Raw genomic sequence first — 19165 nt, 5'->3', positions numbered from 1 at the left:
CTAATTTGACTAATGCCCACAAACATATGTATTTAGTAGATCTCCAGGTAAATGAGCCGGACTGTTGTGCCACACTGCTCTGATTGGTCCACTAAGGTGGAGATCAGATGTAGTAGAGCTTTAATAGGTGGTGCATAGACACAGTCCCACATAATACACAGTCCTCCTTCTCTTTTCAACAAAAACACGCTACGCTGATTTTCCTGTTGGTGCCATTGTTTGTGGTGAGTGTTACCGTAGACACATGCTTGGTTGTTTTGGGGAAAAGGTGACTGAGTTTCATGGTGGTGTCATAAACAGCTTTAGTCTTTGTGTTGTTCAGAGAGTGACTTTGAAATGACCTTATTTTAGAAATGTGTTCTAAATTAGAAAATGTTTTTTTGACACTGGGCACGTGTCTTTTTAAAATCAAGACACAATCAAAAATCACTCAAAGTTTTTTTCTTCTTGTATTTAGTTTGGAGGCCAGTTCCTCTCTGAGCTTTTAAACCAGTGATCAGTATTTCTGGTTGATCCAGAGAGAGTTGCAAAAAATTCAGGCATTTTTATCTAAAATGCAGTTAAAAAGTAAATCAGCTGGCTGAGTTTCATCAGCATAGCTGTGGAAAGAGATGCTGTGCCTGGTGATGAGAGTAACATGCACAAATTAAAAAATAACTGCCCTAAAACTGATCACTGTGGTATCATAAAGGTAACCTCCTGTGCAATTATATCAAGCTATTTACCTAACTAAAGACTACTTTCTCTATAGAATGTGAACAAATAGATGGATCGATGCATCACTTTGTAATGAATAATTACAAATTGCTGCTCTAATTATAACAGTTTGTTGTAATAAATGTAAAATACACAGTTATTTTGCTGAAAAGTGAACTGTGTTCAGCAAACAGACCTGAAGATTTCAAAGGTTGTCCACATCCCCCTTAAGAGGACCTGGATGACTGCTCAGACCTACTGCAGAATGCACTACACCGACTTGGTCACCATCAGTAACATATGGGACAATTTCAGGCTTTCTATGTTTGGAGGCTGGATTGGTTTGTATAACAGGTCAGATGGTGTATGCAGATGGTCCAGAGGAGACGGGAATGTTAACATCACTTCTCAGAATTTCGGTGAGTAGAATTACAGGGAAAATGAGCATTTTTATTTTGTGCTGTAATCAAGTCAAGCTTCAGTGCAAACATTTAATGTGCTCCAGCATTTTTGGAATTCAAATGTAATTTAATGAAAATAAAGACAGAACTGTTTACCTTATGGATTTATAGCAATTTGGTCTGTCCAGCACTAAATATACAGTGGGTACGGAAAGTATTCAGACCCCTTTAAATTTTTCACTCTTTGTGTCATTGCAGCCATTTGCCAAAATCAAAAAAGTTCATTTTATTTCTCATTAATGTACACTCAGCACCCCATCTTGACAGAAAAAAACAGAAATGTAGAAATTTTTGCAAATTTATTAAAAAAGAAAAACTGAAATATCACATGGTCATAAGTATTCAGACCCTGTGCAGTGACACTCATATTTAACTCACATGCTGTCCATTTCTTCTGATCCTCCTTGAGATGGTTCTGCTCCTTCATTGGAGTCCAGCTGTGTTTAATTAAACTGATTGGACTTGATTAGGAAAGGCACACACCTGTCTATATAAGACCTTACAGCTCACAGTGCATGTCAGAGCAAATGAGAATCATGAGGTCGAAGGAACTGCCCAAGGAGCTCAGAGACAGAATTGTGGCAAGGCACAGATCTGGCCAAGGTTACGAAAGAATTTCTGCAGCACTCAAGGTTCCTAAGAGCACAGTGGCCTCCATAATCCTCAAATGGAAAAAGTCTGGGACTACCAGAACTCTTCCTAGACCTGGCCGTCCAGCCAAACTGAGCAATCGTGGGAGAAGAGCCTTGGTGAGAGAGGTAAAGAAGAACCCAAAGATCACTGTGGCTGAGCTCCAGAGATGCAGTAGGGAGATGGGAGAAAGTTCCATAAAGTCAACTATCACTGCAGCCCTCCACCAGTCGGGGCTTTATGGCAGAGTGGCCCGACGGAAGCCTCAGTGCAAGACACATGAAAGCCTGCATAGAGTTTGCCAAAAAACACATGAAGGACTCCCAGACTATGAGAAATAAGATTCTCTGGTCTGATGAGACCAAGATTGAACTTTTTGGCGTTAATTCTAAGCGGTATGTGTGGAGAAAACCAGGCACTGCTCATCACCTGCCCAATACAATCCCTACAGTGAAACATGGTGGTGGGAGCATCATGTTGTGGGGGTGTTTTTCAGCTGCAGGGACAGGACGACTGGTTGCAACTGAAGGAAAGATGAATGCGGCCAAGTACAGAGATATCCTGGAAGAAAACCTCTTCCAGAGTGCTCAGGACCTCAGACTGGGCCGAAGGTTCACCTTTCAACAGGACAATGACCCTAAGCACACAGCTAAAATAACAAAGGAGTGGCTTCGGAACAACTCTGTGACCGTTCTTGACTGGCCCCGCCAGAGCCCTGACCTAAACCCAATTGAGCATCTCTGGAGAGACCTGAAAATGGCTGTCCACCAACGTTCACCATCCAACCTGACAGAACTGGAGAGGATCTGCAAGGAAGAATGGCAGAGGATCCCAAAATCCAGGTGTGAAAAACTTGTTGCATCATTCCCAAGAAGACTCATGGCTGTACTAGCTCAAAAGGGTGCTTCTACTCAATACTGAGCACAGGGTCTGAATACTTATGACCACGTGATATTTCAGTCTTTCTTTTTTAATAAATTTGCAAAAATTTCTACATTTCTGTTTTTTTCTGTCAAGATGGGGTGCTGAGTGTACATTAATGAGAAATAAAATGAACTTTTATGATTTTGGCAAATGGCTGCAATGACACAAAGTGTGAAAAATTTAAAGGGGTCTGAATACTTTCCGTACCCACTGTATATATAAATAGAATTTTTGGTGGCCCTCTGACATTTGTAAGTGCCATTATGAGATATTTTGGTACAAATATTCGTGGTACCTAATGACATTAGTGATTAGTGATCCTTAGTTTCTCAGCAGGTCAAACTTGTCACTATCTAGCAGATATCTCAATATACATCAGACAAAATCTATTTGTGCACATACTCATGGCACCCAGAGAATTAATCCCATTGACTTTGATAATCTGACTTTCACCAAAAAGTTGGTATTTGAATTTATGAGCAAAGTTAAACCAAATTTTATGACCAAATTTAACCACTGGACTGACTACCATGAAATTGCTATAGTCATGTTCCCCAGAGGATGAATTTTAATAACTATTTGAAGCCTAATATTTTGTTGTGTACTGTCAAGTCACAGCACTGGGGCTTGTAATAAATGTTTTTATTACATTATATTTTTTAAGGGATGACCTATTATCGGGTTTCTGTATCTTCACGTAGCTGCTGTTTCAGTCTCTGTCTTCTTGTTCTTGTAGGTAAACTAAACAATGAGTGGTGTGTTTTCAAGAATGAGTTGTACAGAACATGGGAAAGTGATCAGTGCAGTGATCTTCACCCTTTCCTGTGTATGGACGAAAGACTTATTCAAAAAGCCCCTGTGTAGTTTTGTTTGCCACTAGATGGTACACCTAACCAAATCACAGTAGGTACTGTAAGCATGGTTATGTGATTGTATGTGTTCTTTTTTCTGTTCTTTTTTTTCTCTATTCTTAAAAAATTGAATAAACATATATATATATATATATATATATATATAAAAATTCCCGTCTCACCCCTATGGGTGGTGTGTCTTCCTCAATCTCGGGTCCTCTACCAGAGGCCTGGGAGTTTGAGGGTTCTTCGCAGTATCTTAGCTGTTCCTAGCACTGCGCTCTTCTGGACTGAGATCTCTGATGTTGTTCCTGGGATCTGTTGGAGCCACTCTCCCAGTTTGGGGGTCACAGCCCCGAGGGTGCCGATTACCACGGGGACCACTGTTGCCTTCACCTTCCACATCTTTTCTAGCTCTTCTTTAAGCCCTTGGTATTTCTCCAGCTTCTCATGTTCCTTCTTTCTGATGTTGCTGTCACTTGTGATTGCTACATCTACCACTACGGCTTTCTTCTGCTGTTTGTCCACCACTACTATGTCCGGTTGGTTAGCCATCACCTGTTTGTTGGTCTGTATCTGGAAGTCCCACAGGATCTTAGCTCGGTCATTCTCCCTCACCTTTGGAGGCGTGTCCCATTTTGACCTTGGGACCTCCAGCCCATACTCGGCACAGATGTTCCTGTACACTATGCCGGCCACTTGGTTATGGCGTTCCATGTACGCTCTGCCTGCTAGCATCTTACAACCTGCTGTTATGTGCTGGATTGTCTCAGGGGCATCTTTGCACAGCCTGCACCTGGGGTCCTGCCTGGTGTGGTAGATCCCGGCCTCTATCGATCTTGTGCTCAGGGCCTGTTCTTGTGCCGCTACGATCAGTGCCTCTGTGCTGTCTTTCAGTCCAGCTTTTTCCAGCCACCGGTAGGACTTTTCGATATCAGCCACTTCTTGTATCTGTCGGTGGTACATGCCGTGCAGGGGTTTGTCCTGCCATGATGGTTCTTGCTCTTCGTCCTCTGCATCGGGCTTCTGTTGCCTGAGATATTCACTAAGTATTCCATCGCTTGGGGCCATCTTCCTGATGTACTCATGGATCTTGGCCGCTTCATCTTGGATGGTGGCTCCGACACTCACCAGTCCCCGGCCTCCTTCCTTCCTCTTAGCGTACAGTCTCAGGATGCTGGATTTGGGGTGAAGTCCTCCATGCATTGTGAGGAGCTTCCTTGTCTTGACATCAGTGGCTTCTATGTCCTCTTTTGGCCAGCTTATTATGCCAGCGGGGTATCTGATGACCGGCAGGGCGTAGGTGTTGATGGCTTGGACCTTGTTCTTCCCATTTAGCTGACTTCTTAGGACTTGCCTTACCCTCTGTAGGTATTTGGCTGTGGCTGCTTTCCTTGCGGCTTCTTCCTGGTTCCCATTTGCCTGTGGGATTCCAAGGTACTTGTAGCTGCCCTCAACATCCGCTATGCTGCCTTCTGGGAGTTCAACTCCTTCAGTCCTGACAACTCTCCCTCTCTTTGTTATCATTCGACCACACTTGTCCAGTCCGAATGACATTCCAATGTCGTTGCTGTATATCCTGGTGGTATGGATCAGTGAGTCGATGTCTCGTTCAGTCCTGGCATACAGCTTGATGTCATCCATGTACAGGAGGTGGCTGATGGTTGCCCCATTTCGCAGTCGGTATCCGAAGCCAGTCTTAGTGATGATCTGGCTGAGGGGGTTCAGGCCTATGCAGAACAGCAGCGGGGACAGAGCATCTCCTTGGTAGATGCCGCACTTGATGGAGACTTGTGCTATTGGCTTGAGGTTGGCTACTAGGGTTGTTTTCCACAGTCCCATTGAGTTCCTTATGAAGGTTCTTAGGTTCCTATTGATGTTGTACAGCTCCAGGCATTCCAGGAACCATGTGTGAGGCATTGAGTCGTAGGCTTTCTTGTAGTCAATCCAGGCGGTGCACAGGTTGGTCTGCCTGGTCTTACAGTCTCGAGCGACCGCTTTATCCACCAGTAGTTGGTGTTTTGCTCCCCTGGTGTCCTTACCTATTCCTTTCTGGGCCCCGCTCATGTATTGAGCCATGTGCCTACTCATCTTAGCCGCTATGATGCCCGACAGGAGCTTCCAGGTTGTGCAGAGGCAGGTTATCGGACGGTAGTTGGATGGGACTGCTCCCTTTTGGGGGTCCTTCAGGATCAGGACTGTCCTGCCTTCAGTTAGCCACTCTGGGTGAGTCCCATCCATTAGCAGCTGGTTCATTTGAGCTGCCAGGTGTTCATGGAGGGCAGTTAGCTTCTTTAGCCAGTAGGTGTGGATCATGTCAGGCCCCGGTGCTGTCCAGTTCTTCATGTTGGAGACCCTTTCTCGGATATCTGATATATATATATATATATATATGTGTGTGTGTGTGTGTGTGTGTGTGTTTTTTTTTTATTTAAGTGAAGCAACTCTCTGTCAGCTACTGTCGCTGGGATAAATATGGCTATTACTTTGCATAAGTTCTAGACATAATACCAGAATATTTGAGCAAGTGGCTATTTTTTCAGTGATATAATAGTAAAGAATGCTTTACTAACTTTGTAATCAGACTGGAAAACAGCACAGATCCAGCCAGATGCCTTCATGTTTGCTAGTTATGAAAAAAGAGGGATTACGGTGAAGCAATGTATGATAATAATACTTAACCACAATGCAAACACCACAGTTACTGTGGATACACATGAAAATGAGTCTGATATCTTTGGATCTAATGCCACGGCCTGTTTGGACAGAAGCCTGGAGTCTGACATCTGCATAAACCAACAGCCAGCTCCAGTCAGCTGCTCTATCGCTTGGCACACAGCTGATAATGCACAGCTGTAGACTGGCTAGGCAAGAATGTGCAGCAAGGATTAACACAATGACATACCAACAGTATGTCTATTTTCTACTCTACATCTGTACAGCCATATGAAAGATAGCATCAGTAATTAAACTGTACCTTAATTCAGTTATCATGAAGGTTTCCTTCCACTTTGTCAGGATCACATAATTGATTCCACCTCCATGAGCGACCGCATGTTTTAACTAATTGTCTCATTTGAATTTCGACATTGTCCACCAAAGACAAGCTGTTCTCAGTGTTAATTTCTTTATCATAATTATGTAACTGAATCAGCTGAACAGCAGAGACCATGGTTTAATAAAGGTTTTATGAGACAGTTTATATAAAATGTCTCTCTCATGTGAGGTTTTTCTCTCTGGTCATGAGTGAGAAAACAAACTAGGATGCTGATAGTGTTTTGTGTTAAGAGGTGCCTTTCACTGTCGGCTTGTACAAGTCCTGTTGAATTCACACCAAAATTATTCTTATGCACATGAGCACTACTTTATCTCATTTTTTAGTGCTGATATGCTACTTTTTGCTCAGAGGGAATGAACAGATGCTTTCCCCTCTTTTATTAAAACCTGATGCTCTAACCTGTTAAAACAATCAGCCTATGAGAAGTGGAGCACGGTGACAGCTTGGCCGTTTACGTAACAGCCTGTTTGTTTGGATCCAGGTTGTAACCTTTCCCACAACATCATTCTGTTTCAGCATCACTCACACATACCTCTCTTGTCTAGTTAGTGGAAAGGGAAAATAAAATATTTCTAAATGTTTTAGTCATGTGGTGAATTCAATTTAGGTCCCTGTTTGTAGCTTTTTCCTTTTTCTAAACCAAGAGACAATGAGGTTTGTTTCATACTTGCCATATGCTTTAAAGAATTGGGTGAGTTATAAATGTGTGATTATCATGTAATCAAAATAATTCAGATTAAATTGCCCATAGGAGTGAGTGAGAGTGTGTGTGGGTGTTTGTCTCTGTGTCTCTATGTGGCCCTGTGATGGACTGGTGACCTGTCCAGGGTGTACCCCTGCCTTTCACCCAAAGAGAGCTGGGATAGGCTCCAGCAGATCCCTGTGACCCAACTCCATGTTGGAAGCATGTGGCTGTGTTCACCTGATGGATCTGCCTGTGTTGAGCTGAGCTGTACTGGACCACACACACTTTGTTCACTAAAGAACTTTATGCTGCTAACACTGACTTTAATGATTATTATGCCCAATGAGTCTTGGCTTGGTCTTTATTTGATAAGCGTGGACCATACAATGCATTTCAAGAGTGAAGAGATGGTGAACCAAAGTTAAAATAAAATATGTAGCGTGTATTAAACATCTTCACACAGTCTAGCCAGACATAAGACATGCACGCTGGCTTTGGTCTCTCTCTTCACATTTAGTCTGGCAGGTTTAAAATGAGAAACCCTGTCTGGGTCAAGGAATCATTGAACTGACTCTCTAGCAGTGCGCGGAGCCTCGTAACCGCGCCCACGGAGCGGCTGACGCGCACCACGGAGAGAGCACGAAATCAACTGAAAAGACACAGATGAAACTGCGAGGAAAGACCGGAGACTCTTGAGAAAATCACTCTAAAGAGTCTAGCAGGCAGGTCAGGGGCTTTGCTGAAGATGATTTTCACTTTGTTTTATCACTGTCTGCTCTTGGAAATAGTCGCTGCCCGACAACACGGATATAAATGTACAGTAAGTGTGTAGTGAGGATTGCTTGTATTTATATATTAGGCCTATAATCACTTTTGATTATAAGCTCGTCCTTGAATTCTCAGCATATAAACAAAATTATGGATAGAATATAGAAACTCTATGGAAATGACATGTAAGTTACTTTAATTTGTACTGCTCAAGGTAGTGAATATCTTGATGTTACTTAACTGAGACATTTGTATTGTGAATACCAGGGTAAGGCTTCACAGATCAAATAAATGCATGGGAAAAAGTTTAAACCCCCTCCCTTTGCAAATGATGTGGTTTGGTAGAAGTAATCATAGTATTTTTCCACATCGGTGATCATCAGAGAAATGTGCAGCAAACTGTTCTCTCTGTCAGCTGATTTATTACTCACTGAATGTGTTGTTTTGTCTTTTTATGCAAATACAGGTGAATCTTGTGTACCAGCCTGCTCATGAATATATTAGTGACTCTGACACCACCAGCCTCCCTGTAGTTGAACAAAATGCTGACTCCTAGTGAAGGTTAGACAATGAATGCCTCTTCCTGCTGTGACCCTCCAGTTATCCTGTATCAGCAGAGCTCAGGATCTGACCTGAACACCACCTGTGACTGGCTGACTCCTCACTGTAACTGGACATCAATGGACAGAGCTCTGCAGCTGCCCACCTTTTCTACTGCAGCTAAAGTCAGAGTGATCATTACCTTCATACTATGTGGCATTTCCACATTCTGCAATTTGGCCGTGCTGTGGGCGGTCAATGGCCACAAGCTCAAATCCCACGTCAGAGTACTGATAATCAACTTGACTGCGGCTGATCTCTTGGTTACCTTCATTGTGATGCCCGTGGACGCTGTGTGGAACATCACGGTTCAGTGGCTGGCTGGCGACCTGGCTTGCAGGTTCTTGATGTTCCTCAAGTTACAGGCAATGTACTCCTGTGCGTTTGTCACAGTGGTGATTAGTCTGGACAGGCAGTCAGCTATCCTCAACCCTCTGGCCATTAGCATGGCCCGGAAAAGGAACAGGGTCATGCTGATGGTGGCATGGACAATGAGTGCCTTGTTCTCAGTTCCTCAGGTAAGGCCAGGTAATAATGTGTTCGATACATGTGAAACATTTCCTCTGTGCTCCATACAGTGTCGCAGTAAGCAGGCTGTAGGTTTTTATATCTGACAACAGATGATTGGCTCTACATACATAAACACAAAGATGGCAATCTCTAATCCTGGCAATATAGATGCTTCAGAAGAAAAAAAAACATAGCTTTACACTCAGCATGTAACACTGTTGATCATGTGTGGTGATATGGCTCAAACCATTCACCAACAGAAGGCTGATGTTAGATGGTTTTGAAACAGACATTTAATCACAATGTTTTTATATGTTCACTAAGTGTTTTCAACCCACAGATTTGCAATGCGTTTCATTCTTGTTAGTAAACTGGAAATCTATGGTTTTTGTTGGTTGAGTAGAGTAACAATGAAAATATATCTCTTTGGCCTCATTATAAATTATTAGAAATTGTTGACCATTTTTTGTATACAAAATGATAACCTAGGTAAGAAAAGTATTGGGAGCAATAGAACCCCAAAACTATCAAAGTGGTGCATTTTAAAATGAGATTCCTGTATAGGCTCATAAAAATGCCTTTGATAGCTACATACATATAATAATAAAGCTCAAGCTGTATATTCCAGGCAAATAAAATCTTTGCCTCATTGGCTGATAATCCATGCAGAAGATATGGAAATAAAAAAACAGTATTGTGCTTGTACTTGTCATAACGATGTGAGGTGTGGTGTAGGATCTTGGTTCCCCACACAGAACACTCAGGAACGAAGTCAGAGGTACAACAACAAAATAGTTTATTTATGTCCAAAAGTCAGTGGTGAAATAATCCAGCGGTTATGGCCGGCACGGGCGCTTAAAACGATGAATCCAGGAGATGGCGCTGTGGTCCTTCCTGGGACTAATGCTTGCAGCAATCACAGGCACGGACCTCTACCCCAGGTCTCCGAACCGTCCTCACCAATGCTTGGAGTCCGAAACAAACAAAGAAAGGAAAAGAAGTTAGTGAAAGGAGTTTAACGAGTAACGCACCTGTTCCTTCTAGTAGAGGGTCGGGTGCCGTTCTCGCCTTGGCTGGGTGTTCAACCGTCAGCGGTTTTCCCCAGGTCTCTCTTTCTCTATAGCGTGGGCCCACAGGAGATCCCGACCACCTTCCACTTGGCGTCAAGTCGCGTAAGTGTTAGCGCAGGGTCGAGAAACGAAACTCACAATGGGATGGCAGCAGACAACCTAGCAGCTGGTTGCTGCCCGGGGTCTGCTATTTAAGCAGTGAAAAGACTCCCAGGTGAAATTCATTAACTAATGAGTCAGTGCTGCAGCTCTGGCATTGCAGAATCCTGTTGACCTTTCAGCATAAAACTCCCTCATCGGAAGTTTTAGCCCGGGACGTCACAGTACTACAGTGTAAAGCTCTTTAGTTCCAGTAATTTAAGGAAATAATGTAAATTCAGAGAACATAACATAACATCACTCCTCATCAAATACTCAAGACTTGGAACTTATTCTTGACTATTCATATTTTAAAACATTGTATTTCACTTTAATCATTTTTGAAGCACATAAAGCTTTCATCTTTACCAGAGGTCAAAGAAAATATACTGGATGACAACTGGTTTTAGCAAAATGCTACTCTAATAATTTTTCATTTTTACATCCATCCAGATGTTCATTTTCCATATTGTTACCATCACCTATCCAGCAAACTTCACTCAGTGCACCACGAGGGGCAGCTTTGGTACTCACTGGCAGGAAACAGCCTACAACATGTTCACTTTCTCCTGCCTCTTCCTGCTGCCGCTGGTCATAATGATAATCTGCTACACCAGGATCTTCATCCAGATCTCCAAGCGCATGACAAAAACAAGGTGTAAGTTCACTGTTGGATTTATTAAAACAAAAGGTAGAACATTGTTAATGAATTACTATGCATATTTTTATCTCATTTGTCCATTAAAAGCTGACTCTCTTTTTCTACTCTAGTGTCCCCCAGTGAGCCACATCTGCGTTGCTCAAAGAACAACATCCCCAAAGCTCGGATGAGAACTCTGAAAATGAGCATTGTCATAGTAATCTGCTTCATAGTCTGCTGGACTCCATACTACCTGTTGGGTTTGTGGTATTGGTTCTTCCCAGATGATTTGGAGGGAAAGGTCTCACACTCCCTCACCCACATCCTATTTATCTTTGGGCTTTTCAATACCTGCCTGGATCCCATTATCTATGGTCTGTTCACCTTACGCTTCTGTAAGGGACTGAGGAGCCGCTACCACAAAGCTGCAGTGATGTCAGATAAGGAAACTAACATGGTGATAACAGAGTCTTTGAAAGGCAGTGCTCCCTCCCTACACTTTAAAAAAGGGCTAATCACTAGTGAAAAGGACAGCCACTGTGAACAAACTGAGGCACGTTCCAGTTATGACAAGTGTCTGACTGTGTTCAGTCAAGGACAAGGACAACCTTGCCATATCAATGCTGACACAGTATGATGAGAAAATGGAGCATAAGCACTAACTTGTTGAATTATTCTCTCATTCTTTGAGGCCATCTATTTAATGGGTGTATTTATTTCACAACAATATTTAGTATAGATTAAGTCAATAAACATAAAACACCAACAAATTTGTCAACTGATGTGTTTGTGTGTATGCTGGTGGAGTCACACTTTAGGGTTATAAAACATTTTAACGAATAGAGTAGAACATGCTTGGAGCTGTTTATGGTTTGTGCGTTGTGTAACTGGTTCCCATTCAAGATGAGTCCGCTGCACACAGTTTAAATTCACCAGTCTCTGCAGAAAGCTTGAAGATGAAATTAAATACAAAAGACAGTGATTGTCAGGTTACACAACAGTGCTGCCTGTGTTTTGTATGCTAGACACTACCTACAGGGGATGTTTTTTAAATGTTTTCAGTCAGGAAAATAAACAGTTCACAATGGGCCTATATAAGGTATCCCATGAAGCCTGTTAGGCTCTTTGTTACAGCTGTAAAGCAACATTTCTGAAAAATTATGCACTTTTAAAAAGCAGTTCTTGAACCTGAGCTTGATCACAGCAATCGCAGGAATATTTTTTTTTACAGTTTTTTATATTTTTCACTCTTGTGCTTTGTCCTTTTCTCACATGCAAAAATTAAATCAACTTTACTGCCACTTGGCCAGCTGTGCCAAAATATTATTGCAAACATTTAGTAGAGGGTAATCTCCAAATTAAGAAGAAGGTCATTCAGTTTTTATATCTTAAATAATTCATCAACAAATGAAATTGTTGACATTTGCATCATGAGCCATTAATATGCCTGAGAATATTTAGAAGAATTACACCCATCCCAACCAGTTCCACTGGATTTTCTGGAGGTAGGTCCGTGTTGTCAGGGCCGTCAGCACATATGGTGAAAGGCAATGATGTGACTCTGTCCTCTTGACCAAAAGGACTAAACAACCTTTGTCTTCATGAAAGAAACAAAATATTACAGTCACAGCCAGTCATACAACAGACTCTTGTTTCAATCTGGATGGTGACCTGCCAGGATGCATATCACTGACACTGGCGCAGGTTTCAGTCCAATCCTATTTTCAATCATGACTGAAAGATTATGCATGTTTGAAGATTGTTTACTATGACAGACAAAAAGTTATTGGTTACATTATCTTGGACTTGGTCCCCATTATTATATCATCCAAAGAATCCTAACTTATTCACTGCTCACTGGTCCTTTCCAAAGCCTGTCTGCTCGTCTTACATCTCTTCCAGTGAGACGGTAGCACATTGTCTGATTAGTGCATCATCACACAAGCCTTCTCTCTACATTTATCTCAGACAATCTGCTCACAAAACAGATGTGCCAACTTGTAGCTTGCTAAAGGACATCTGCTGAAGCAAAGAAACCTCTCTGCAGCTGCTAATTCAGTGTTATAACCGAATACTGTATATGTCTGTATAAAGACAGTCCAATGTTCCACAACATCGGCCTTGCATAAAAACTGCTGTTCTTACAGAGTTCATAGTTGTGTGTCTGGTGAAATCACCACTGCTGAATATTACAGTTTTGTTTTTAATACACACATTTTTCCTCAAAAGGGAAAATCTCACACAGAAGTCTAAGCTAAGCTCTTTAAAGGTCAGTTTCATGTAATGGGATTTGTCAGATTGAAGACTTTGTATTGTTGATGTATTTAAGCCACTTTACTGTACAGGCTAACGTGATTTTCTCCATTGAACACTACAGATAAAGTGCAGAGATAGCTGAATGCCATTAAGTGGATGTATTTTCAAAACAAAATCTTCATTTATTAGATGCAACGAGCCACAGTCTAACTAGTAACTAGTTCATAACTAGTTCTTGTATACCAAAGTGACAATCTTTTTTAACATATTAGAACTAAGTTTTGCCACAAAGTAAAACCTGGAGAGGTTTAAATTTGACTTCTCAAGTGAATTAAAGCTGATTCCAGACACTGTCAGGGATATGTCTTATTGACATCAGAATTAGCTAAATTGTGAAGGACATCGAAATTGCTCAAGGGTTCCTTGTAGGCAACAACTGGCTGTAAACTGGCTTTTTCTATTTAACATCCATATTGCCAGAAACAGTGCTCAGTGAAACCAGTCTCTAAAAACCAGCATATGAGAACTTTAAAATATAATACAGTACTTTTTTTTATTGAAAAATAGCAATTGCAAATAAATATGTCAATAAACAAAACAATAAAGCATAACAGACTTCCTGATGAAAATTCATGGGTGGTAAATATAATGCCTCTGTCTTTGTGACAAATCTGAGAGATTTAAGGTATAAATGAATTTCAATTAAAATAGTTTGGAGGATGCGATTGACTTTTCATTTAGTTTTATTAAAATACAGCTCATTTATGGTCGGAAGGACGTCTTGACGTAATCGATGACGAAAGGACGTAGAATTGCGTGAAATGCGTCGCAATGTTTACGTTCATCGCCAGTTATGGCGGCTCCATCTCTCGGTGTGCTGAAAGTGAGACTTCATCCGAAAGGATTTGGAGCCAGGTTGTCAGACCGTGTGACAGCAGCGTAAGTTTTTACATCAGTGAGTTTTTCTTTTTCCGTTGTTGGTCGGTGTCCGTGCCTGGGTGGAGTCTGCTGTTTCAGACAAGAACTCAGCGGAAGCGTAAACTTACGCTACAGCCAGACTAATTACACCTACAAATTCAAATAAAATGTTTCAGCCTTTCCAAACTTTTATCTAATGACCCAAAAGTTGAGATTTATTCAGTAAAGATGAATAAAGTTTATCACGCCCACTGCTGCTCAGTGTCATCAAGTACAGCGTGACCTTTAGGGTTTTAAGAGTAGAAAAGTCAAGAAATCCAGACCAGCATTCTCACGAGTTCAACACAACAGATTTTCTGATATAGATTGTTATATTTAAGAAATACATTTAATAAGAAATTAAACATTTGATCGACGGTATTGCGCATATTCCGGCCCGATGGAGGACGGAACAGGTTGACAACCCCGGATTTTTTTCGGTTAAAAGTTGCGCTAGCTTAGCTTAGTGAGTCGCTGACATCCATGTGCATGTGAATGATAAATTGCGGAGTGGTTTCGGACCTCTAAGATAAGGGACTCTTTTACAGCAGGCATTTTGATTTAGGAAAAGCACAGGTACCACTGATGATGCATTCACTTTCATTTTTCCCAGCTAATATTAGTGGTTCTTAAGGGCTTACTAGGCTACTTACAGAGAGTGGGCACTTGGATAATGTCACTATTAACACAATGCTTCTCCTGCTGTGAAAATATACATAAACCAACTATGACCAATTTAAATTAATATCAGTCACTACATAACGCTGGTCTGGCTATAAATGGTGTAACTGGTCAAATATTTATGCTAATTTCAGATGGGAACGGATAGGAAAAAAATAGAATCAAAGTAAGCACTACACACAGATGACAGTGCTTTTGATATTAGAAGGTTGGTATCACATTTCTGCATTATAACGCCACATAACAGTAACATAATCATGACATAGTTTGCTTCCATCTAGTGGCAAGTGCAGTGCGAAACTTCCAAAACAGGCTTGATTTCATTGTTATAATGTCCTCAATGCAAAATGCAGCCCTTTTGGCCTTCTCAGGTACCAATAATAACAATGACTCTGTTATTCTATATTAGTATATTACATGTTCACTATCAAGCGCAGCATTTCAGGACCATCAGCAACATCCTGGCTGTATTTTAATTTTTTCTATGTGCATATGTCAGGGTTGTAAACACTTGCAAGTGACAAATATGTATCACAAATAATTGTAATTATGTTATAAAGTATAATAGTTAATGTATCACAAAGAAAATTAAGGAAGTCCAGCTCTGTCCTGGGCTGTCCTCTGGACTCAGTGAGGGAGGTGGGGGACAGAAGAGTCCTGGCTAAACTAACATCTATGCTGGTCCATGAGTCTCACCCTCTGCAGGAGGCCCTGTCTGCCCTGGTGAGCAACTTCAGTGACAGACTGATACCCCCTTGCTGTGTGAAGCAGGAGAGATTCTGCAGGTCTTTCCTTCCTGCTGCTGTCAGACTCTACAATGAACATGACTAACACTGTACATTTGTCATCCATCTGCTATGAACATGTGCAATACTGTAGTATAAGGTAAATCACACCAGTGCAATATACTGTAGTCACGTTACCTGATATTTATTTATTTATCCATCGATGGCCATAAACTGTGCACACCCATAGCCACTTAGTACTTTTTAATATTTTTCATTTCTTATTTATCTCACATCTTTGCTACCTCTGGCACTCTGCTGTGTACTTGTACGTTGCTTTTGCAACAATGCAATTTCCCCATTGTGGGACAAATAAAGGTTTCTTATCTATCTATCTATGATTAATTGAATTCACAATCCACATTAGATGACAAAATGTGTAGCAAATGTAAAAAAAAAAAACCCAATGCCTTTTATTTTCTTCTAAACCTTGGGATTTCTTTATAATCGATGAATAACATGGGAAAAGGAAATGACCTATGAAAAAAGCTGAGCCGATCATCAACCAGAGGCCAGTCGAAGTGGGTGTAGCCGTCAATCACCGCCTTTTAAACTCTGAGTGCCAGGTTCTCAGGTGTTAGTCCAGTCCACCGCAGAAACACGCAGGCAGCTTAGGACATAGAACTAGAGCTCAAATCTTTCCTCCCTCGCCGGCACAAACACAAACAGGCCATATTGGCTGCTGGATGGTGGGACAGAGATCCATAACCTTTGTCCTTGAAGGGGGGAAAAAAAATGCCTCTTCTAAAGATTGCCATATAAAGATTCCAGGTTGACCACATCTAGATTCAGAAGGACCATGAAAACTGATCCTGGAAGGTGAGTGACAGCCTAAGCTAAAACTTAACCTGCTCGTGTTAGTTGTTGGTTGTGACAGCTCTGGGAAGCCTGGTTTCTATCCAACATTAACCATGTTAGTTGATTTTCTGGATAAAATTCCAGTTAAGAAAATGATGTTGCACTAAATATTTAAAGGATCTTCTAGGTGCATGTGCAATGATGAGCACCAACCAAATCTGAAGTCTGGTTTCCTTGAGACTGAAGAACCCAGCGTCCAACAAGCACTTGCTGTTGAACACCACCTTGCCTCGGGTGTGTTAGTTTAATTTTCCATCTAGTGGTGATGATGACAGCAATTATTCTAAAGAGCTGATCACCTTTAAATGTACAGGTTAACACCATGTTGAAGTATTGTCAGTGTTGATGTTGGTGTGTTCAGAAATGCTACTTCCACCAGTTGAGCTGAGACCAGTTAGTATCAAACAGGTTTAATCCAGTGATGGATCAGAGAAGCAGGAGATAAAGGAAATCAGATGTCAGACGATTGGAGGTTTAGTTGTTGCTGCAGAATAACTCCTGGTTTGAGCTGTGTGCCGTGGTTGTGCAGTTTCCAAAACCAGACAAGGATCCCTCTGATTTTGTGAATCAGCCGACTGTGGCGTGCTGCTATAATCCTGCTCAAAGAGAAAACAAATGCTGACATGTTTTAGGGAAGGAAGCTTCAGCTCTCCCACCTCAGCATGATGCAGAATGACTACATGACTGTAGCCTGGGTCAGTAGGTTTGTTGTGCTGTTGAACATTGAACATGGTGTCCCTCTCCCGAGTAGAAAAGTCAAGAAACCCAGACCAGCATTCTCACGAGTTCAACACAATAGATTTTTGTGATATAATTCGTTATATTTAAGAAATACATTTAATAAGAAATTAAACATTTGATCGACGGTATTAGACATGGCCATGTCAAAACACAGGGGAGTAACAGTGCGTATAAAACTTGAAATTACTTCAGCTTTAGTAGCGTTAATGTAATACAGCACATTAATGGCCGGAACGACGCCTTGACGTAATCGGTGACGACAGGACGTAGATTTGCGTGGAATGCGTCTCAATGTTTACGTTCATCGCCGGTGTTATGGCGGCTCACTCTTCCGCGTGTGCTGAAAGTGAGACTTCATCCGAAAGGATTTGGAGCCAGGTTACCGGACGTGTGACAGCAGCGTAAGTTTTTACATCAGTGAGTTTTTCTTTTTCGGTTGTTGGTCGGTGTCCGTGCCTGGGTGGAGTCTGCTGTTTCAGACGAGAACTCAGCGGAAGAGCAGATGCTAACAGCTAACGTTAGCATGACAACACTCTTTTCCAGCAGTTTGTTTTTGTGCAGAATTAACGCCTGTAAATAAAAGACAGTGTAACGTTTATCTGTTCACTTTTCTATTGGATCTGACGTTTTAGCCAAACGTTTCGGCATAGGCGGCCTAAGCCACCTTTGCGGATAAAAGATACAACTACTAACGTTACGTTTCCAATTACAAGCGGCACTAGAAGGAAACCATATATAATGCTGTACATCACTATGGTAGCCGATGGCAGAATATAGTAAACTAACGCTACAGCCAGACTAATTAGACCTACAAATTCAAATAAAATGTTTCAGCCTTTCTAAACTTTTATCTAATGACCCAAAAGTTGAGATTTATTCAGTAAAGATGAATAAAGTTTATCACGTCTGTCAATGTCATTAGACAGGAGTTTGGAAAGGCTCCGTGATTCACATATTTCATGTAAAAAGGCAATAGCCTTTCTGGAAGAAATACAGTGGACATTGTTAGCAGAATAACCAACTAATTAGAAAATGATAATCAAATAAAAAGTTGGTAGATTGACTGATGAGGATAGTTACACATAGGACCCGCTTTCTCCAAAACAGAGTTTTACCATCAGGCTACTGTAAATGTTGGGAGGGCGCCACCCAGCCCATTAGCTTTTTGCTGTGTCTGAAAATAGTCCTGCAGCTCAATGTCCTCTGGCTCCTCGTAGCACTATGTGGAAAAGGGTTCGGTCCCCGCGCACAGTGGTGATATTTAAACCATGACATAAATATAAGAGGATCTGATGGCTCATATTTACAGGAGAAAAAACAAAGGAACAGCTGCAAACTGCCACTGGTCGGTGCACATACCCCCAAGGCGCACCAAAAAAGAGGGAAAAAAAAAAGTATATGAAAAAATAAAGACTGAACGAAAGGAAAAGAGTGAATGAGAGAAAGGTGTCCTTGGTTTTCTCTCGACCAGTACATAAGGTGCATATTCGGGCCCGGTGGAGGATTGAACAGGTTGACAACCCCAGATTTGTTTCGGTTAAAAGTTGCGTTGGATCGCCCAGACAGGTTAGTGAGTCGCTGCCAGACATGTGCGGTCAGTCCCTGCGGGTTTCCTTGTGTTTCCTGTCCACCTCTCCGTGACCAGCTGTCGAATAAAATGATAACGAAAATGCCAAAAAATAATTGTGGGGCCAGTTTAGAAAACAACGAATAAAGCTAGTCAGAATAAAATAGGGCCAGTCGGTCCCGGTCAGATGGTGATATGCATGGTGATATGGAGGCGAACAATGACAAATTTAGTGATAGTTGCAGAGTTAGTGTCAGATAGCACTGAAATTATTTTATCATGCTTTATT

General features: G+C 41.6%; 1 protein-coding gene across 2 annotated transcripts; it reads left to right on the top strand.

Annotated features, from left to right (window-relative positions):
• The first annotated feature begins 1092 nt into the window (after positions 1-1092).
• Positions 1093-11790, top strand: LOC113122339 (putative gonadotropin-releasing hormone II receptor). 2 transcript variants are annotated; one of them, XM_026293626.1, is made up of 4 exons: positions 1093-1115; positions 8540-9191; positions 10845-11049; positions 11163-11790. In XM_026293626.1, the coding sequence occupies exons 2-4, from the start codon at positions 8643-8645 to the stop codon at positions 11666-11668; spliced, it is 1260 nt and encodes a 419-aa protein (XP_026149411.1). In that variant the 5' UTR covers positions 1093-1115; positions 8540-8642; the 3' UTR covers positions 11669-11790. The 2 variants fall into 2 exon arrangements, with proteins under 2 accessions (XP_026149411.1, XP_026149410.1); XM_026293625.1 differs by lacking the exon at positions 1093-1115 and adding an exon at positions 8085-8125.
• Positions 11791-19165: the final 7375 nt, after the last annotated feature.

This window comes from Mastacembelus armatus, chromosome 3, assembly GCF_900324485.2.
Source record: "Mastacembelus armatus chromosome 3, fMasArm1.2, whole genome shotgun sequence".
Classification (NCBI taxonomy): Eukaryota; Metazoa; Chordata; class Actinopteri; order Synbranchiformes; family Mastacembelidae; genus Mastacembelus; species Mastacembelus armatus.
The sequence above is the reverse complement of the archived record's forward strand: the minus strand, read 5'-3'. Positions and strand labels throughout refer to the sequence as shown.